This window comes from Amyelois transitella, chromosome 31 (genome assembly GCF_032362555.1).
Source record: "Amyelois transitella isolate CPQ chromosome 31, ilAmyTran1.1, whole genome shotgun sequence".
NCBI lineage: Eukaryota > Metazoa > Arthropoda > Insecta > Lepidoptera > Pyralidae > Amyelois > Amyelois transitella.
The window spans coordinates 584,037-606,677 of NC_083534.1; the positions used below are offsets into that span (position 1 = coordinate 584,037).

A 22,641-nucleotide genomic window follows, 5' to 3' on the forward strand; every position below is an offset into this window, starting at 1 on the left:
GGGGAAACTCACCCGTATTGGAGCATATGGTTGCCCACCCAGATGCCTGAATGTGCAGGTTTCCTCCCGATGTTTTTCCTCATCGTAACCGTAACCTAATTATAACCTGCCACCTTACCGATTCGGCCACCGAAGTTCATAAATAACTTCTCTATTGAATTTATCATCATTTATGCATGCCGTGTGGTTCCCGATACCAATACAAAAAACGGTTTTATGTTAAACATACATTGCAATGTTTAATATAAATGTACTAAAAACCAAAAAATAATAAAATAGATACAGTCGTGGGAATTATAAACATATGCATAGACTAGACTAAAATAAAACCGTGGGGCACGTCAATTGTCTACAAATTATAGACTTAATGTGCGATAGAAGAATCGTTTAATTCGTCGTTAGGCAGTTGGCCCGCAGACGGTGCGCAAATTACTTACTATTTTGCTGGCTAGCGAGGAATCGTTTCACTGCTCGTAGTTTGTCTTTAATCGACAAAACTTATGATAAAAGTACTACTCGCTCAACATTATGAAACCCTAAAACTCGCTTAATCGAGCTTGCTAACTTGTTTCCACATTCTAGCCCTACTTATCACACGTCCATCGTTGTCGGTTGAACAACTGCCTAATTATAGTGTAACATTACAAAACAAACATTTTAATCAACGATTGTAGACAATTGACGTGCCCCACGGTTTTATTTTAGTCTAGTCTATGCATATGTTTATAATTCCCACGACTGTATCTATTTTATTATTTTTTGGTTTTTAGTACATTTATATTAAACATTGCAATGTATGTTTAACATAAAACCGTTTAACTTAAAAAGTTATTTTACCTATTTTTTTATTTTTTGGTTTTTAGTACATTTATATTAAACATTGCAATGTATGTTTAACATAAAACCGTTTAACTTAAAAAGTTTTTTTACCTATTTTTATTTGTTTTTGTAACGAATAAACTCAAAAACTACTGGACCGATTTGAATGAAATTTGGCACAGGGATAGACTTAACCTTCAGGAGTAACAGATTTTAATTTTGAATAGTAAATTGTATTCTACTTGTTGAGACCTTTCATTTGATACCCATGTTGATGGGATTGATAAAACCTAAGTTATCCGCCATTTTGTAGAGGCCGCCATCTTGGATTTCAATTTTTTATAGTATATTGTATTCTGCTTGTTGAGCCCTTTCATTTGATACCCATATTGATGGGATTAATGAAACCTAAATTATCCGCCATTTTGTAACGGCGGCCATCTTGAATTTATAATGATAATGAATAAACATAATTATATTGTCACCAAAATCCAAAGTGTATACAAAATTTCAGATTAATCGGTTGACAGGAAGAGGGTGAAATTTGAATTACTAAATTTGACCCAAGAATAAATAAAACAAACGGGGTGAGCTAAATAAAACCGTTTAAAAAGAAATGGACCACTCCATCTCTTTCCCATGGATGTCGTAAAAGGCGACTAAGGTATAGGCTTACAAACTTGGGTTTCTTTTTTTAGGCGATGGGCTATTAACCTGTTACTATTTGAATCTCAATTCTATCATTAAGCCAAATAGCTGAACGTGGCTTATCAGTCTTTTTAATACTGTTGGCTCTGTCTAGCCCACAAGGGATATAGACATGACGTATGTATGTATGTATGTATCATTTATGCAGTTCTGTGAATTTTGCGGATTCGTAAACAGTTTTTTCAGTAATTTAAATCCAATCCTTGTTACAGATCCAATGAAGAAGACAAAGAACTTCAAGAAGAAAAGAAAAGAGAATTTAAAGACCTAAATGAAAACATGATTGAAGATCTAGATGGTAATATAGCCGAAGATCTCTTGAACGATATAAAAGTGAACACGGGAGAAGAATTTTACGATATCATAGTTGAGAAACTGCCTTATTTACCACACAAAATTGAGAGACTAAGGAACAAAAGACAAATTGAGAATGCTACCGAGGAGAAAATCGATGATATTCAAGAAGTTAATGATACGGCCGTAGAAACGAAATCAGCTCCTCCAAAAGTGATAGTGTATAGTACAATTAAAGTGTTAGGTTTGAGAATAGAAGAGGCTGATAAGGAACCGAAATTGGTCGAGGAGATGATACCCAGTGTTTTGGCTAACACGAAGTTCACAATGAGGGTGTTTGGGGAGGGTCTTACGGATGATACTGTCTTTGCATTCACCCACGTACCTCAGAGATTTGGGTCGCCGTGTAATCGATTGCTCACTGGAGAGTTCAAGGTAAGGGTAGTGACAGGCGTTCAGTTCTTATTGAAACTATGAAAGAGTGGCCGTGTGGTTCCCGGCACAAATACAAAAAAGAATAGGTCCACTCGCATCTCTTTCCCATGGATGTCGTGTCGTGGTTACTAGCCCATCTTCCAAAAAAGAATCCCAATTTTGTAAGTCTATCCCTTAGTCGCCTTTTACGACATCCATGGAAAAGCGATAGAGTGGTCCTATTCTTTTTTTGTATCGGTGCCGGGAGCCGCACGGCACATTACATCAACGAATCCAAAAATCTAATTCCACAGGTCAACTATACTGAAGGCGAATCGGCTGTTCTCATAATGAAAGCCCCGCCGCCATTGGAAGACAGCAAATTCTACTTGTGCGCTAAAAACAAAAGTTCCGACCAAGAATTCGTCCACCAAGGCGAAGAAAAATGGAAAGTTCTGTCCACACATAACAAACTCTTACCCCTGTGGGCGTCTCTCATCCTGATCGTCATACTCCTAATGTTAGCCTCCCTATTCTCCGGACTGAATTTAGGACTAATGGCTTTGGACAGGACCGAATTGAAGATTATAGCAAACACAGGAACGGAGAAGGAGAGGAAGTACGCAAGAGCTATTATGCCAGTGAGAGCGCATGGCAACTATCTTCTTTGTACTATTTTGTTGAGCAACGTAGCTGTGAACAGCACTTTCACTGTGATCCTGGATGACCTGACCTCTGGCCTTGTGGCTGTGATAGGTTCCACGCTGGCTATAGTGTTCATAGCTGAGATAACTCCGCAGGCGATATGCGCCCGCCACGGATTGCTGATTGGCGCTAAAAGTATATGGATTATGAAGGTACCGTATTTCCTTTTTTATATTATATCTTTCTGATACCCTTGCTCTTGGTAATGTAACTACTTTTTATATAAATGTTCCCTGTGGATAGTCTACCGTCCGTGGTACCGTCTACCCCGCAAGGGATATAGACGTGACCATATGTATGTATGTATTATGAAGGTTGGTGACACTGATTAAAGTTTTGAAACTTGTATCAAATTTTAAAGTGCCGTGTGGTTCCCGGCACCCAAAAAAAAAGAATGAGACCACTCCGTCTCATTCCTATGGATGTCGTAAAAGGCGACTAAGGGATAGGCTTATAAACTTGTGATTATTCTCTTAGGCGATAGGCTAGCAACCTGTCGCTATTTGAATCTCAATTCTATCATTAAGCCATACAGCTGAACGTGGCCTTTCAGTCTTTTCAATAATCACATCTATATCCCTTGCGGGGTAAACAGAGCCAGCAGTGTTAAAAGACTGACAGGCAACGTTCAGCTGTTCTCCCGCTGCCTTTTACGACATCCATGGGAAAGAGATCCTATTCTATGTAGACCTATTATTTATTATATTGGTGCTGGGAATAACAGGACACCGTACACGGCATGTTACAATAAAGAATAATTAAATTAAATAAAAAATTTAATATCCTTTCAGATCGTGATGGGTATATGTGCGCCATTAGCCTGGCCGACGAGCAAGCTCCTAGATTATTTCCTAGGAGAAGAGATAGGCACACACTACAACAGGGAGAGGCTGAAGGAGTTGGTCAAGGTATTTATAATGTTTCCATGATGAATTATGATCGTTGTGATGAGTTGGGATGAGTCGTGATGAGCTGTGATGAGTCGTGATGAGTAACGATGAGTTGTGGTGTGTTATGATAGGTCATGGTGAGTCGTGATGAGTCGTGGTGAGTCGTGATGAGTTACGATGAGTTGTGGTGTGTTATGATGAGTCATGGTGAGTTGTGATGAGTTACGTTGAATTAAGATAAATTAAGGTTATCTTCGTTCAATCAGCTACTTTTCCTTAAACTTTTAAGGTTCACCGCTGCACAGTTGGTTCAAGTCCTAGGTTAGTTAAACGACTAATTTCTTTGCCGATAACCGTTTACCAAAAAAAATTGTTCAACATGTCACAGTTATGCATCAACCGGTTCACTTCAAATTAGCCATAAAATATTTGTCCTTAACATCTGTGGTGTAAGACTTATAACAATTATTACAGCAGCCCTCACACACTCGTTCATAACTACCCACTTTTTTGGACAGGTAACCAACCACGTGAACGACTTGGACAAGGAGGAGGTGAACATCATATCCGGCGCCCTGGACCTTCGCAAGAAGACGGTCAGAGACGTGATGACCAAGCTGAAGGACTGCTTCATGCTGCCCATGAACAGCGTTCTGGATTTCGAGACCATGACTGAGATCGTTAAATCTGGTGAGTTTGAACCATGAAAATGATTTCATGATCTCGGACGTCCTGGTAAAGGGTCAGGTCAAATGTACCCGAAACCGCCGAGCTTGCATGAAGAGAGTTATGAATGTGGATGTAGCGAAGGAAGTGTGCAGAGATCGTGGCAAGTGGAAAGAGAAAGAGGCGTGATTTTATGTATGTATGTATGATCTCGCAATCTCCAGTCATTTCTTCGGAGAGTCGGAAGCCGCCTATAGCTCCGGTTCTGAATGCCAGGTTTTTTTGTTTTTACCCGAAACGACACCCGTCTGACCTCAGCAACTTTTGCGTAAATCTCTTAATATTAGGCGTTATAATAATGTGCCGTGTGGTCCCCGGCACTAATAGAATAGCCACTCTATATCTTACCCGTGGATATCGTAAAAGGCGACTAAGGGAATGACTAATTAACTTGGGATTATTTTTTAGACGATGTGCTAGCAACCTGTCATTATTTGAATCTCAATTCCATCACTAAGCTATACAGCTGAATGTGGCCTTCTAGTGTTTTCATGAGTGTTGGCTCTGTCTACCCCGCAAGGGATATAGATATATTTTGGTTGTTTGTTTGAATACGCTTATCTCAGGAACAACTGAATTGGAAAATTATTTTTGCGTTATTTTATTTTATTTTATTTTATTAAAGAAACCAACAGCGTATACATTAAATATTAATACAATATTAATCTTATGCTATTATAAGGCCAATGACAGGTTCCTCTTACTATTACTGTAATAAAGTCAAAAGTTACTGATGAATAAAGTACTAATCGCTTAATCAAGACGCAAGTATGTTTTAAGTCTCTAAATTTAGGTGTGAATAAAAAGGTAAAATTTAACCTAATTAGAATGGCAATCTGTGGAATGAGTGGTTTGAAGTGCTTAGATTAATAAATACTCATAAAAATTTAATGGAGTGGAATCGAGTAAATAATCCATATATACTTATATTATAAAGAGATATTAAAAAATAAAAATACAGTTATACATATATGTATGCTATATGTTATACATATATGTACACACACATAATTTTAACGTATTTATAATGATACTGTCACTTAATTGCCTCCAATATTTGTTTTTTAAATTTAGCTCTGGTGCCTGCAAATGGGTCGATATCATGAAATGTAGAATTATATGTTCTCACAATTCGCGCTGTAATCACATTTTTTGCGTATTTAGTTTTAAACGCCGGAGAATGGAAAAGGGTGGTCTGACGCGTCCGAGTCAATGGGGTTCGGTAAAAAATGTTGGCAATCAAATCAGGACAATCCAGTCGACCGTTTACTATGTCATATAAAATACACATATCGGCAATAGTACGTCGCTGGGCTAGGGTAAGCAAACCATGCGCGCGGCAACTGTCTTCGTATGATTCGTAGGGTCTGCGGGCACGATAATTAAGATGATTAACAAATGTTTTTTGGATACGTTCTAATTGATTAATGTAAACATTATAGAAGGGAGACCAAATAGGACATGCATATTCAAGTATGCTTCTGACATACGCAAAATAAATAACTTTTATGGAAGATAATTGAGAGAACGAATTACAAATGCGCAAAACAAAACCGAGATTTCTAAAAGCTTTGTTCTTAATATGATTTATATGATCGCAGAGAATCATTTTATTATCAAAAATTACTCCCAAATCTCGAGCAAGTTTAGTTTTGTCTATAACTACTCCGTTGAAGCTATAATTGAATATGAAAGGTTTACTTTTACGGGTAAAGCTGATGCATTGACATTTCTTTACATTGACAGTAAGTTTATTGTCTATATAATACTTTAGAAGATTGTCAAGATCTCTCTGCATCGATTGACAATCCAAAATATTGGTTACTTTACAATAAATTTTCGTATCGTCTGCGTACATCAGATATTTTGAATGTTTAAAGCATTCCCCAATGTCGTACAAATAGGCGTTGTACAGTAATGGACCTAAATGTGAGCCCTGAGGGACACCTGAAACTACTGTAATGAAATCTGAACGGTATCCTCCGATCACTACCGCCTGCGAGCGGTTTGCCAAATAAGATTCCACCCATCTTAGTAGACTACCATGGATACCCAGGCGTTGTAACTTTTCCAACAAGATGACATGATCCACACGGTCAAAGGCTTTTTCCATGTCCGTGTAGATAACGTCAACCTGCCCTCCGCCGTCCATGTTAGTCAACATAAAATTAGTAAAGCAAGCCAAGTTGGTGACTGTCGATCTTTTTTTTAAAAATCCATGCTGATTATTTGGCAACGATTGTGAAATAGTATTGTATAAAGAATTATAGACGATGAGCTCGAGCATCTTCGCCAGTGGATTGAGAATAGATATTCCTCTATAATTTTCTATTTTAGACTTAGAGCCTTTTTTATGGATAGGTATAATGTGTGCCGCCTTCCATTTTGTAGGAAAGACACCTTCATCGACAGAACGATTAAATACGATGGTAATAGGAACTGCTAAAATTTGTGCACAAGATTTCCAGAAAAATGGGGGAATCCCGTCGCCTCCTGACCCTTTGTTAATATCCAAATGTTCCAACAACTTCACAACCTCGTCTGGTGTGATATGTACTTTAGAAATTACATCTATACCGTCAAAACGATCTTCAGAGACAGTGGTTCTGCTAGAGGGAGTTCCAAAAACACTTTTAAAGAACTCATTAAACGCGTTACATATCTCATTTCCTTCCGAATATTTCATTCCATCTAAAGTTAGAGTTTTTGGGTAATTAGAACATCCTCGAATAGACTTAGCATATGCCCAAAAGCTCTTAGGATTATCTTTAATGCTACTTTCACAACGTGAAGTATATAGTTTAAAACATTCCCGTTGGACACGGTGCTCACGCTTACGTAATAAAGAAAATTCATCGTAATCGAGTCTGTTTCCGTATCTTTTCCATCTAGCATGAGTTTTATGTTTTTCTTTAATTATTTTAATAAGAGCTGACGTATACCAGTTTGGATAAGAGCGATGTATATGTTTATAAACTAATGGAACAAAATGGTTGACACAATAATTTATTTCAGCATAGAAATTGTCAACAGCCTCATCTAAAGAGTTATTACTTGTATTTAATAACGAAATCCAATCAACATTTGAAAAATAGTTATATATTGACTTGTAATCAGCCCTTCTAAAGTTACGTCTTGGAACAGATGCTTCAGTCAGAGGTCGTATGCTGATGTCCAACATTTCCAAAACAAAGGTAGGATGCGCTGGGTCCTCCTTTACCAATGGAGTGGGGCAGCGAGTCACCGAAAGTGGAAGATTGGAGAACGCTAGATCCAATGTATTGTTAAATTTATTTTTAATAAAATTATATTGAGTCAATCCCATAAGTTGCAGTTCCTCAACTAAATAAGTTGCAGCGTTTTGTAATTCTAATGACCCTCGACGCAAAAAATTAGGCTGACCGTTTTCCCAATCTATACAAAATAAATTGAAATCGCCGACTAACAAATAATAATCCCTAAAATGATCCGTCATAGTCTGTGTGACACTTTGAACAAATATTTTAATATCAGATGGGAGCCGACCGTCAGGAGGTATGTAGGCGGCGCAAATGTGTAAGTCGAACAAAGCGCCGCACGAGCGTGCCGGCACGCTCACCCACAGCAGCTCGGTGGCTGTGGCCGACGAGAAGTCCCTGCGCTCCGCGCCGAGGGAGCGACGCGCCAGTATGAGCGCACCACCACCGGACTTCTTCCTAGTGATATCCAAGTCGCGATCGAGTCGGAACACATCATACCTATCATCACAAATTTCGCCATCAAAAATGCCATCGTGTAACCAAGACTCAGTAATGATAATTAGATCGTAGTCATTGCATAGTAAGTTATGTCTAATTTCCAAGGTTTTAGTCCTCAATCCGCGAGCATTCTGATAAAATATGTTTAATTTGTTATCTAGCACTGTTAAATATAAATACTACAAAAAGTATTTCATAATAGTAACTTATATTATTAGTTACGATGTGTATCTCAGTAATAATACAAGGAGTAAAAAGACGCGCGCAGGATGAGAAACGACCAATTAAGTTAATTTTGCACAGGTTACGATCATTATTTATTATCAAATATCGGAACAATCCAAGGGCACAGAGGCAGTACTTAATATTAAATAACAAAGGGTAGAATAGAAAAATGACGATCATCGAGACCACGCGTGAACTGACCGCTGATATTGAGTAAAAAACAAGATGTATAGCGTATACGCTAAATGAATGCGCACCAAAGTTATAATCAGTGCCGGCTCCAAGATAATGACAGTATGAGATAAACTGATGACTTATTAATTGTTTTTGGTTGATTTGCGTTACAGTAGTTAACAAAAATTCATAGCAGGTATTTTTTACGATGATATGTTTTTTAAATGCCGAGTATAATAAAGTTAAAACAATGTTTAAAAAGAAACAACTGTATACGGCATAATCAATGATATTGCAATTTATTAAACTGTTTAGTATTGATTTTACTGCAAAATTTACTATTACTGCTAAATCACTCATTCCACAGATAAAAACGCGCACCTGCATTACGCGCATCGAGTGCGCAGGTATGCAGCTAGCCCGAGGTTGGGCGCAAAAAATTATCGACGTAGACCTACAACTTGTGGAGCTCCTGGAAGGGACATGAAACTTTAACAAATATAAACTTAAAAGATAACAGTTTGAAATAATATTACGAAATTTAAAAATAGTAGAAGGGACGTTAATGAAATCCAACTCAATAAAAAAACAAATAACACTTATGACATTTTGGAAATGTCCATTTCTGAGATAATTTGAAATGGTGGACATCCAGCAGCCTTCCGAACGAAAATTCGTCCATTCCTGACCCAAACAAACTGGAAATGCTTCTGCTTCGCTATCTCCTTGCACTTTTTTAGAAGTTGCTTATTGAAGTACGTAAGATGCTCATTAACATACACTGGTTTATCTGGGCCACGTAATTTCAAATTCCTGGTAGAAATCTTATTCTTTCTTGCACCTGACAGAATGTTATCTTTTACCAATCGTGACGTAAATTTGACCACTATGTTCTTGGGGCGTCCCTGAAGATGGACTCGGGGAGTTACCCGATTTGCTTCCACAATATCTTCTTTTGAGACAGCAACTCCTGCATGTGAGGCAACAGCAAGAACAATATCCAAGACGTTCTCTTCCTTGGATTCAGGAACTCCCACAATCTCGAGGTTCAACAGACGATCTCTTTGATTGGTGGCATTTAGATCGATCTGCAATCGTCTGTAGTTTCTAGTCATGTCTGCCAACTCACTTTCGAGGTTTGAGAATGTTCTAGTCTTATCTTCAATTGTATCAACTTTATGTTTGAGTTCCTCACACAGGTCGCTGGTAAATTGAACGGATGTTTGTAACGATGTCACTTCTTTAGCAGTCTCGGAATTTGCACTAATGAGTTCCTGAATTTTGCTTTTCATGTCAGCGTGATCCTGCCGAACAATACTGATTTCGGATCTCAGCTCCTGAAATCCTGAGTCCAATTGGGCATTAATCTGCTTAATATCTTGCTGGATTTCGGTTTTCCAATTTCTCATTTCTAAGATAAAGCACTGGAGCACCTCGCTGAAGTCATCGTCGTGTCTCCTCTTGCGATGTGCACCGCATGCTGTATCGGAGACAGTACTCAAGTCGGACTCAGAGCTACACGTACCCTTGGGCTGCATACTAGGCGAGCGCAACATCTTCAGAATGCCTCTTCCAGATTACGAATATGTATGTCAACGTCACACAACACGCCTCACAGAAAATATTATTTATGCGTAATATTAACGATTCGTATTATTCACAACTTTAAAGCTATTATGTCTAGTGTCTAAATTGAATCGCGCGATCTTTACCAGTAAATCGACTAAAACGGAGTAAGTGGACGCGTCCGCACGACACAAGCGACCTTTGCGTGTGCGTTGAATAGAGCATTTATCGAGGAAGGCTTAAGGCTATATAACATCACGCTGCAAGAATTAGGATCGAAGAAAAAAAAACGGGCGTAATTATTCATCCTTGAGGCTTCAGTGATGCCCAATATAAGTATTCCACGCGGGCGATGTCGCGGGCACAGCTAGTAGGTAATAATAATAATTTAAGCAAATTTAAATAACCTTGTTTGTTTGTTTGTAAACTCTTTATTGCACATAAAAATAAATATAACAAAATCAGAACAGTCATTGAATATAAAAGAATATGTACAATGGCGGACTTATCCCAATCGGGATTTCTTCCAGTCAACCAAAATAAAAAGGAAAATCCATAGTCAAAGAGGCAGCGCAGATTAAAAGCATTGAGGATGCCTTATTAACCTTATCTTTCTTCTCCAGGTTATTCCCGCATCCCAGTATACGAGGGACACCGAGGGAACATAGTCACAGTATTATTCATCAAGGATTTGGCGTTTGTGGATCCTGATGATAACACACCGCTGAAGACCCTTTGTCAGTATTACCAGAACCCTTGCAACTTCGTGTTTGAGGATGTCACTTTGGATGTGATGTTAAAACAGTTCAAAGAAGGTTAGTATTCAATGTGAAACATAGATGGCGCTGTGGTTTTTGTTTCTGAATATGAAGTACAGATGGCGCTTTGAGTAATAATTGAATAAAATCGCCCAATTAAATAATAATCTGGTGAAAAAAGAGGGTAAGTAGCGATAAGTTTCCAAAGAAGAGCAAACACTCATATCCACAATAAGAGTTTCTAACCAAGAAGTATAGATGGCGCGCTTGAGATATTAGAGTTCGTTTACCTCGACGATAACACACCGCTGAAGACCCTCTGTCAGTATTACCAGAATCCTTGCAACTTCGTGTTTGAGGATGTCACTTTGGATGTGATGTTAAAGCAGTTCAAAGAAGGTTAGTATTCAATGTGAAACATAGATGGCGCTGTGGTATTTAGTTTCTGAAAATGAAGTACAGATGGCGCTTTGAATAATAATTGAAGAAAATCGTCCACTACAAGATAATCTGCTCAAAAAAGAGGGTAAGTAGCGATTAGTTTCTCAAGTTTAGTTTCTCAAGAAGAGCAAACACTCATATCCCCTCTCACTCTTGAGATATTAGAGTTCGTTGACCTCGAGGATAACACACCGCTGAAGACCCTTTGTCAGTATTACCAGAACCCTTGCAACTTCGTGTTTGAGGATGTCACTTTGGATGTGATGTTAAAGCAGTTCAAAGAAGGTTAGTATTCAATGTGAAACATAGATGGCGCTGTGGTATTTAGTTTCTGAAAATGAGGTACAGATGGCGCTTTGAGTAATAATTGAAGAAAATCGTCCACTTTAAGATAATCTGCTGATAAAAGAGGGTTAGTAGCGATTAATTTCTAAAGAAGAGCAAACACTCATATCCACAATAAGAGTTTCTAACCAAGAAGTATAGATGGCGCTCTTGAGATATTCGACTTCGTTGACCTCGACGATAACACACCGCTGAAGACCCTCTGTCAGTATTACCAGAATCCTTGCAACTTCGTGTTCGAGGATGTCACTTTGGATGTGATGTTAAAGCAGTTCAAAGAAGGTTAGTATTCAATGTGAAACATAGATGGCTCTGTGGTATTTAGTTTCTGAAAATGAAGTACAGATGGCGCTTTGAATAATAATTGAAGAAAATCGTCCACTACAAGATAATCTGCTCAAAAAAGAGGGTAATTAGTTTCTCAAGAAGAGCAAACACTCATATCCACAATAAGAGTTTCTAACCAAGAAGTATACTTCTTGGTTAGAAACTCTTAACCAAGAAGTATACTTCTTGGTTAGAAACTCTTATGGAAATTATTATCTTAGATGGCGCACTTGAGATATTAGAATTCGTTGACCTCGACGCCTAAAACACCGCTGAAGACCCTCAGTCAGTTTTATCAGGTCATAATGAAAAGCGAAACAGCGGTAGTTGTAGTAGGCCGGTCTGCCTGCATAATTAGTTCAGTCGACAAGCAATACTTAACCGAATTGGCATCACACCCAGACACCGCCAAGGTTTCAACGCAGACGTTGTTATTTTTAGGCAACACATGAATCAGTTTTAAAAATGTCGTCACGAATTTTCGCCGAAAAGAAACATACATATATATAAAAGGCGAAGGTAGACATAAATAATAACACTTAAAAATCATTAACCGATCCGACACTTTGTCACTGATGTCGTAAAAGGCGACTAAGGGATAGGCTAATGAACTTGGGATTTTGTAGGCGATGTGCTAGCAACCTATCTATATTTGAATCTCAATTCCATTAGAAAATCTTACAGCTCTATGTGAACTGTCGGTACATATTTTCAAGATTGTTGGCTCTGTCTACCCCGCAAGGGATAAAGACGTGAATAAAGTAACACAAGTTGCGAGCTAACTTCGAGGCTAACTTAATCCGTGTAATTTGTCATGTATGTATATATAAAATTCTCGTGTCACATTGTCCGTTCCCGTACTCCTACGAAACGGCTTGACCGATTCTCATGAAATTTTGTGAGCATATTGATTAGGTCTGAGAATCGGCCAACATCTATTTGTAATACCCCTCAATAATAAGGGTTGTCCACCCTTAACAATTTTTTTAACTAGAAATTACTTAAATTCTATTTTACATATATGGCAAAAATACGTGTGCCGGGACAGCTAGTTGCTTAATAATAATTGTAATTTCCTGGCAGGTCACAAAGGTCACATGGCCTTTGTACAGCGCATAGAAGAAGGGGACGGTGACCCCGTGTATGAGACCGTTGGCCTGGTGACCTTGGAGGACGTCATCGAGGAGATGATCCAGGCTGAAATCGTGGATGAATCCGACGTAATCAGTAAGTCAATTTTTAGTCAAATATGTAGGTACGTACACAGATTTTTTAATTCGAAGATTTACTTAATTAAAAAATTAAATACGAAAAAAAAATTAATAGCCCGACTGAGTAGGTACTTAAAATAAAAAAAATATATATTTATTAAAATAAAAAAAAATATATTCTTTGGGATGCTTCATGTTACTTAATAATTGTCACATCTTTTGGTTTCACAACATCGTTTGACGTCAAATAAAATACATACTCACAAACAACACAGTAAAAAATTGCACTGCAGCATTTTAGCCAAGTCATGTTCACATTTTATCAATTTTGTCTCATCACGCGCGCCATCTGTGGTCACAAGTTTTGTTGATAGATGGCGTTGAAGTCGATCATGTCGATGTGCGCTCGCGTTTCTAAATTTCACTTAGCTGATGTGAACCCCTTGATACGGATTAATCCTACTAATATTATAAATGCGAAAGTTTGTGAGTAAGTCAGGATGTCAGTATAGATGTTTGTTACACTTTCACGTAAAAACTACTGAACCGATTCTGATAAAATTTGATATGTAGGTAGCCGAAGACCCAGAATAACATGTAGGCTGTATTTTCCGCGGGATTGATAGGGTTTCCATGCGGACGAAGTCGCGGGCGGCCACTAGTTTATTATAATAATGTCACCGTCTTTTGCAGGCGACAATCGTACCAAGAAACGCCTCACCCGCCCAGTGAACAAGTTCCAAGACCTGGCCGCCTTCGCCGGTCACCATCACAGCCAGAGGGTCCACGTGTCGCCTCAGCTCATCCTGGCTACCTTCCAGTTCTTGAACACCAGTAAGTAATTGATATTAAACTTTCGCGTTGAAAAATACACTGTGCACTGTGCTTAAATTAAACTACATACTACATGTGTGGTGGTGTTATTTGATACAAACTATCACTACTAGATGGCGCTGTACTTAAATTTAAATCTACCCACAGGTGTCGTAGTGTTATAATATAAGATACAAATTATAACTACTAGATGGCGCTTAAATTCAACTGTACCCACAGGTGTGGTAGTGTTATTTGATACAAACTATTACCACTAGATGACGCTGTACTTAAATTTAAGTCTACCCACAAGTGTCGTAGTGTTATAATATAAGATACATATTATAACTAATAAATGGCGCTGTCCTTTAATTCAACTCTACCACAGGTGTGGTGGTGTTATAAGATACAAACTATTACTACTAGATGGCGCTGTGCTTAAATTCAACTGTAGCACATGGTGGTGTTATAAGATACAAACAATTACTACTAGATGGCGCTGTACTTAAATTTAAATCTACCCACAGGTGTGGTGGTGCTATAATATAAGATACAAATTATAACTACTAGATGGCGCTGTGCTTAAATTCAACTCTACCACATGTGTGGTAATGTTATTTGATACAAAAAAATACTACTAGATGGCGCTGTGCTTAAATTTAAATCTACCCGCAGGTGTGGAGCCGTTCCGACCGGACCTGGTCTCGGAGACGGTGCTTCGTCGTCTACTCAAGCAAGATGTGATCCAGCACATCAAGTTGAGGGGAGACGAGGACAAGAACGACCCAAAACGATACGTGTACCAGGAGGGGAAACCTGTGAGTCGTGTTAAATATATTTATTGGATTGGAGTGCCGTGTGGTTCCCGGCATCGATACAACAAAGAATAGGACCACTCCATCCTTTGTTGCCTTTCGCATGTATTTCGTAAAATGAGACTAATGGATAGGTTTACAAACTTGGGATTCGATGGGTTGGATGGATTAGGATGGGTTAGCAACCTGTCACTATTTGAATCTCAATTCTATCAATAAGCCAAATAGCTGAACTTGGCCATTCAGTCTTTCAACACTGTTGGCTCTGTCTACCCCGCAAGGGATATAGACGTGACCATATGTATGTATATGTTTAAAGGGTTTACGTTATGTAGGTTTAAAGATCTTTATTTGACTCACAAAGAATTAAATTCACTTACAATAAGCCTTAATCTAATACAAAATAATAGTAAACAAGTAACGCATTCAAGCAGTGTTACATTTTTAAATAAACACAGTTGTCACAACAATAATTTTAAGCTTGTTCGTAGACATGTTCTTTTAATCTTATGTTTCCCTTCTCCCGCAGGTGGACTACTTCGTGCTGATCCTGGAAGGTCGTGTGGAGGTGACGGTGGGCCAGGAGAACTTGGTGTTCGAAGCTGGGCCCTTCACGTACTTCGGAGTTCAAGCCTTGACCCAGAACGTGGGGTTGGGTGAGTTGCTAAAAACCTGATTTTATTAAATCTTAAAATTATTCTGATTTTTGTAAAATTTTATTCAGGTTCTGTCTTTCTATGTGTATGTATGTTTGTGATGCGATCGCGCGAAAACTTTTTCCTCTTAGTCCTGGCTTTTAGTCCCGGTCGCATCCTCACCACTCTGGAGAGGAGCCCGGGGTATGCCTTTGACCATGGACCCTGGATTGGGTGAGTCATGTTTGTACACGAAGCGACTCCTATCCTATCCCTTAGTCGCCTTTTACGACATCTATGGGAAAGAGATGGAGTGGTCCTATTCTTTTTTGTATTGGTGCCGAGAACCACACGGCACATACATAATTATGGCAAGAATTCACATGTTTTTTTTTGGTTGCCCAGCTGAAAACCCGACGCCGTCCAACCTGGGCTCCCTCCAGAACCTGAACATGGACTCCATGCTGCGTCACACCTTCGTGCCGGATTACTCTGTCCGCGCCATCGCTGAATTATACTACCTTACTATCAAGAGGTAAGGTCCATTTTTATGATCGCTCAATTTATACTAGCTGTACTTTTGACCGCCGAGCTTGCATGAAGAGAGTTATGAATGTGGATGAAGCGAAGGAAGTATGCAGAGATCGTGGCAAGTGGAAAGAGGTAGTTTCTGCCTACCCCTCCGGGAAAGAGGCGTGATTTTATGTATGTATGTATGTATGTACTAGCTGTACTTCGACTTCGTACGCGTAGAATATTTATTTTGGGCATCATTGAAGACCTACAGGATGAATAATTGTTCCCGATTTTTTTCACATTCTCCTTGATTTCTTTGCTCCTTATAGTTGCAGCGTGATGTTATATAGCCTTAAGTCTTTCTCGATAAATGGTCTATTCAACGCAAAAAGATTTTTTCAATTCGAACCAGTAGTGCCTAAGATTAGCGCGTTCAAACAAACAAACTCTTCGGCTTTATAATATTAGTTATTATTATTATACAGGGTGTATGGTGAATCGCGTTGCATATTGAAAGGTGCGCGCCTTTTTAACAAGATACCCTCTGATATCAAAAATATTACCTCGTTCGATGTATTCGAGAGACAATTAGCCGAGCACGTAATCTCAATTTACTGAACTTTTGCAGTTATATTTTGTTTATCAGTATGACAACGAACTTATGTATTTTTTTGTATTTTATGTTCTTATGTGAGTGATGTAAAATATGTCTTTATAAGAATAAAAGTCTATAAACCTAACCTAAACCTAGGGTTCCGTGTGGTTCCCGGCACGAATTGAAAAAAAGATTAGGGCCACTTCATATAATTCCCACGGATGTCGCAAAAGGCGATTAAGGCTTTTCAACATTATTTCAATATATTGGTATTCCTTTTGCTTAAAAAAAGCATAGGGCCACTTCATCTCTTTCCCATGGACGTCGTAAAAAGCGACTGAACAAAAGGCTAAAAAACTTGTGATTCTTCTTTTAGGCGATGTGCTAGCAACTGTCGCTATTTGAATCTCAATTCTATCGTAAAGCCCCACAGCTGAACGTGGCCTATCAGTCTTTTCGAGACTGTTATCTCTGTCTACCCCGCAAGGGATATAGAAGTGACTGTATGTATGTGACAAATTGTTTTAAGTAGTTTATTTGACGCTAACCAATGTCGTGAAACCAAACGTTATGACAATAATTAAGCGATATGAAGTATCCTATAATAATGAATAAAAATTTTGAATTTTGACATAAATATTTTTTTTTTCAGAAATATGTATTTGGCAGCTAAACGCGCTACGCTGATGGAGAAGGGAGCCTTGAACAAGGGTGGGACTAATGAGCAGATTGAACCGGAAGTTGATAAGGTGACTCATTAAATTTCATATAAGTCAACTAGCTGTGCCCGCGACTTCGTCCGCGTGGAATAGTTATTTTGGGCATCATTGAAGCTCTCAAGGATGAATAGTTTTCCCCGTTTTTTTTTCACATTTTCCATTATTACTTCGCTCTTTAAAGTTGCAGCTCCTAAAAAGTAAGTAAAAATCTTTTATTTTCTCCAACAATCGTACATGAAAAATACATAGGTTATATTAAATTGTTGTTAAATGTTACGATAAATGGTCTATTCGACACAAAAATAATTTTTCAATTCGAACCAGTTCCTGAGATTAGCGCGTGTGGTTCCCTGTACTTTGGAATACGATCACTCCGTACTTCTCCTATGGATGTTGTGTCAGGCGACTAAGGAAAGGCTTATGAACTTGGGATTCTTGTAAGCGATGGGCCTGTCACTGTTCCAATCTCAATTCCATCATAAAGCCATACATCTACCTCGAGAGGGATGTGTGAAAAGAAACGTTTCAAATAAAAAATAATTACGTAACGTTGCGCGTTTAATACTTATAATTATTTATAAATAATATCTCGAACATCACTAAAGCGAATTTGTCAAATGATCTAGGTTTGTAATTATTATATTAGTTTAGTTTAATTAGATTTATAATTACTTTTTATTGTATTTATTTTATTTAATTCTGTTAGGTAAATTGTTATCTAATTTATATTCTCTAATAAACGTCAAATTCATTCTTTCTCTTTCTCCCTTACAGCTTCTGAGTGAAGGTGGAGATAAGATACTGGAGGAGATCAGGGAACCAGAGAAACCCCCACGGCAGGTCAGTATTTATTTAAAAAAAAAATATATATATATATAACATATCTAAGTAAATATAATTCTAAATCTCTGACAATTCTCATTTAATTTTACTTACATATAAATACATTGGTTTGAGAAAAAATATTTACCTAATTAATTATTCAAATGAAACCTTATGACGTCATTTGACATTTTATCTTTTATCAGTGGGGTTAGTGCGAGTTTTACTCGATGAAACGCCATTTTTAACATGCCACCAGGTGGCGCTGATTTATTTGCATACAAATTATGCCGTGTGGTTCCCGGCACCAATACAAAAAAGAATAGGACCACTCCATCTCTTTCCCATGGATGTCGTAAAAGGCGACTAAGTGATAGGCTTACAAACTTGGGATTCTTTTTTAGGCGATGGGCTAGCAACCTGTCACTAGTTGAATCTCAATTCTATCGTTAAGCCAAATAGCTGAACGTGGCCATTCAGTCTTTTCAAGACTGTTGGCTCTGTCTACCCCGCAAGGCATTTAGACGTGGCCGTATGTATGTACAAATTAGCATTAACTTGCCCGACGCCATTGGTCGAATAAGAAACCACCTTCCTTTTTTTTAAGTCGGTTAAAAACTCTCACTAACCCCTCTGTTTGCTATTTTCTTAAGTTTTAACATCAAAGTTTTCTTAAACAAATAATTACGGAAACAATAAGTTGTGTTAATCTATTTGCACAAATCACTAGTTTAAAACAGAGTCTCAATTATTTATTTATTTACTTATGTATTACTTACATAACATTACTTCTAATAATTGCAAAATTTATACTTTTTATTTATATACACGTTTACTGCTGTTATGCGTTATTCATAAAGTAAAAAACATAAAAAAATAAGTTAAATTTAAAAAGCGGGTAAAAGAACCGACTGTTTTATTTACAAGACAACAAATTGCATGCTTTTGTCAAGTTTTTTTTTAAGTAAGTGTTGCCGCAGTGAACGTGTTATAAAACTACCTATTAAAATTATTATTTTTTTAATTTAAAATATTTTAACATATTTATTTATTTACACGCCGCTAGTCCCCGGAACCAAGAGATAGATATTAAAGGTTTGTTTTTAAAAATTATAGCACAAACATGTGTTGTGCCACTAACAAGATTATACTGATGGTTATTATGGATTTGTTAACTTCTGTTTCGTGTGTACCTAAATAATTTAAAAAAAAATTCTATGAAAAAAAAATATAATAGATTGACAAAAATAAAAAACTGGTTTGTCCTAAACTAAAAAAATACACTAACATAATCGTACTTACATATAAATATGTGTCTTATATTTTTCGATTTTTATACTAAAATTGTTGCTCTTTAGAAGATGTAGACATTTGTGTATCGTCCGTGTTTGTGTAATGGGAAAAATAATAATTACTTATCAGGTTTAATATATATATATATACCTACATTTTAATTTATGACCGTATCGAAACATTCAATAGGAAATAATTTAGCATAGCGTAACCACTAAGGTTTGAGATTGTTACTAAGTTTATTGTCATTAAGATTTTACCCCAGCTCGTTATTTACGTTTTCTACAAAATACTAGGTCTTACGCGGGACTTCGATCCCGTAATTTTCAGAAAAAATGTTTTCTGTCTCTGTGTTAAAAAATTCATCAAAATCAGTCAAAATTTTTTTAATTCATCATTCCAAAAAAGGGTATGTTATCTATGAAACTAGCACTTACTTTTTCAGTAGATTTTAATTGGTCTTATATTCTAGGCGCTTCTCCAAGGCGGTCGAAACCTGGACTAATATCAGCAGAATTGTACAAAAATAATAAAATTGTAGACTCTTATTTTTTTTGTTGTAATTTGCAACACATTAAGTGACACCTAATTCCTAAACGTCTATTTGAGAAGTTAAACTATGTGTAATATTAACAAATTTATAATTTCACAGTTCGTCCCAACATCTGCCAGTCTTCTTACCAATGCGACTTTCAAAACGCCGGAGAAGCCGACCCATCCGGAAGAAGAGAAGCTACTGAAAAAGTAGTTTTTTTTTATATTTAATGGCAACACTGCTATGACAACTTGGCAGAATGACCTCGCGCCATTGCCGCTAATTTAAGAAAACTGCGTAGCATGAACAACAATTATTTTGAAATAAGAATATAAGCAGAAGTATTTTCAATGTTTTTTATAATTATATATTTATTGCATTGCATTCGTCCACCCAATGAATTAAAAAAAAATCCAAGAAAGAAAGAAAGAAATCGTTTATTTGTCCAAAATGGAGTATAAATTCAAAAAATTACACTTACAGGCAGGCGTCAATAAAAATAAAATTATGAAATATACAAAGTGTTACAAATTATTAGCATGTTATTTGCAGTTGTTACTATAGTGTTTTATTAGGGTTAGTATTAAAAGCATTTTGTGTTTATTTAGTACGTAAATTTACCTATATATGTACTACCTATAGTGCAACACTGCCTTGTTAATTTGAACTGTTATGTTGAGATTGGCCGGTCAAAGTGATTAAAACAATTACACTGGATGTATGGTAAAATGTACGATTGTTGTACCCAACTCAGTAAAAAAATAATGTCATATTTCGATATTTTTAATCATAGGTACCAATTAAAGGCAAAGGTCTTTTTCTGTAACATCAAATACATTATCTTAAATAATATTTTTTTTTAAATTAGATAGTATCTTTTTTTGCCAATATTTTTTGTAAAGCTGGGAGGTTCGGCAAAAAGAATTATCGCAATGTGTTAAAACCTGTAATAATAGATTGAAAACAAAAACCATTTCTCTCAAAAAAATGGTCGAATTTTGAACCTCCTCCTTTTTTGAAGTAGTCTAAAGGCAATGACGCGGATTAATTACTAGAAAATAAAATCGGAACTTTCCTGCGATGTGCTTTCATTTTTTTCTTGATTTTTTTTTTTACCTTTTGAAGATTTAGAAAGTGACAAGTTCTAGTAAATTTCAAAAATTTTATTATTCGCGCGAGAAAATAAAGAGCTGGCACACAAAATGTTATTCCCATTACATACCTTGGAGAAATACCTACCGAAATTTAATTTGACCGGACAATCTTTAAACTTAACATTAAACTTTAGTGTTTATAAATTGTTTTATGGGCGATGGCGTAGTATAGACTGCCTCAAAAATTCTAGACAAAAAATAAAGGAATATAATTTGACATGAAATACTTAAGATATACGGAATGTAACAAAAACGGTAGGTACTTTGTTCGACAGTAAAAACGGTGTTAACAATATAAGCTTAATATAAAAAAATAAGTAAATACGTTTATATTTTTTTTTATTAATTGACGGAGACTGTTTTTTTTTTTAATAAAAGAAACGTTTTATTTGGTATTTTTTTATTAATTGATGGTTACTGTTTTTGTTACAGAAAAACAAAATTACCTATGCATCTCTGATCTCCTAAAATTTATCTAATTGTTTACATTCTGTATGAATTCGAGCTTACAATACGAAATTAAATGGTCTTTGTGTCAATATTTCCAAGATAGAAGATACCTTCACTATACAATGAAGTAACTGAAATGAATATATATATATATATATACATAATAAAATTACTGAATAAAATTACTTTATTGTACCTACTGAAGAACGAGTAAACGAATATTTTTAAGGAGTCTATCAATACGCCTTTGCTTTCGCAGTTAAAACCGACTCGAATGACACAACCGTTATACGAAATGCAGTTTGTAAGTTAAGAATATTTTTGAGTCAGTTTTAACGAATACTATTGGATCAGATTTTACTTATACCTCAAGAGTAACATATAAATTACTTACGTATCTTTAATGTACAAATAAAAATAACCTTGTACAAAAAGAGCTGGCTCCAGAATTGCTTCCTTTTTGTAGTGGTTAAAATTTATAAAACCTTCTTCTAAGTGTATGAAACACTTTATTGAAAACCGCATCAAAATTAGCGTACTGCGAGATAATCACCAACATATATATAGGTCAAACTGAGAACTACCTTTTTTGAAGGCGGTTAACATTAATATGTCACATATCAAGTCTGCTGATTTTTTAAGAGGGTTATACATATAATCATGATAAATATATACTGTAAATGATCTTATATAATAAAGGTGAAAGTTAAATCTGACCCATGAAATAGGCAGAATTACTTATTTATCAATATGACATTTCAGGGTTAAGAAAAAATTAAAATTTAATAAAATCAAACATTTATGAATGTTGCAAACGTAAATGGTATATCTTACAGTTATTCATTATTAAATGCAATAGTTTTAAGAAAATTGTTTAATTTTGTCTTCCGATACTCGTCAATTTTGTTTCTGAATTGATGTTTCAATGTTGATTCAATTTATTTTAACTGGCAA

General features: G+C 36.5%; 1 protein-coding gene across 2 annotated transcripts in view; it reads left to right on the forward strand.

The window, feature by feature from the left end:
• LOC106129213 (unextended protein) overlaps positions 1–21,828 on the forward strand; it is a 43,986-nt gene extending 22,158 nt beyond the window's left edge. Inside the window, exons 2-15 of one of the 2 annotated variants that reach the window (XM_060953230.1) lie at positions 1,740–2,256; positions 2,550–3,092; positions 3,732–3,848; positions 4,349–4,520; positions 10,882–11,073; positions 13,213–13,356; positions 14,034–14,174; positions 14,829–14,971; positions 15,498–15,624; positions 16,009–16,138; positions 17,367–17,463; positions 18,208–18,273; positions 19,322–19,350; positions 20,201–21,828. In XM_060953230.1, coding sequence (XP_060809213.1) covers positions 1,740–2,256; positions 2,550–3,092; positions 3,732–3,848; positions 4,349–4,520; positions 10,882–11,073; positions 13,213–13,356; positions 14,034–14,174; positions 14,829–14,971; positions 15,498–15,624; positions 16,009–16,138; positions 17,367–17,463; positions 18,208–18,273; positions 19,322–19,348 — 2,416 coding nt within the window. In that variant the 3' untranslated portion in view covers positions 19,349–19,350; positions 20,201–21,828. The remainder of the gene's footprint in view (positions 1–1,739; positions 2,257–2,549; positions 3,093–3,731; positions 3,849–4,348; positions 4,521–10,881; positions 11,074–13,212; positions 13,357–14,033; positions 14,175–14,828; positions 14,972–15,497; positions 15,625–16,008; positions 16,139–17,366; positions 17,464–18,207; positions 18,274–19,321; positions 19,351–20,200) is intronic. The other variant, XM_060953229.1, reaches the window with a different exon arrangement.
• Positions 21,829–22,641: the final 813 nt, after the last annotated feature.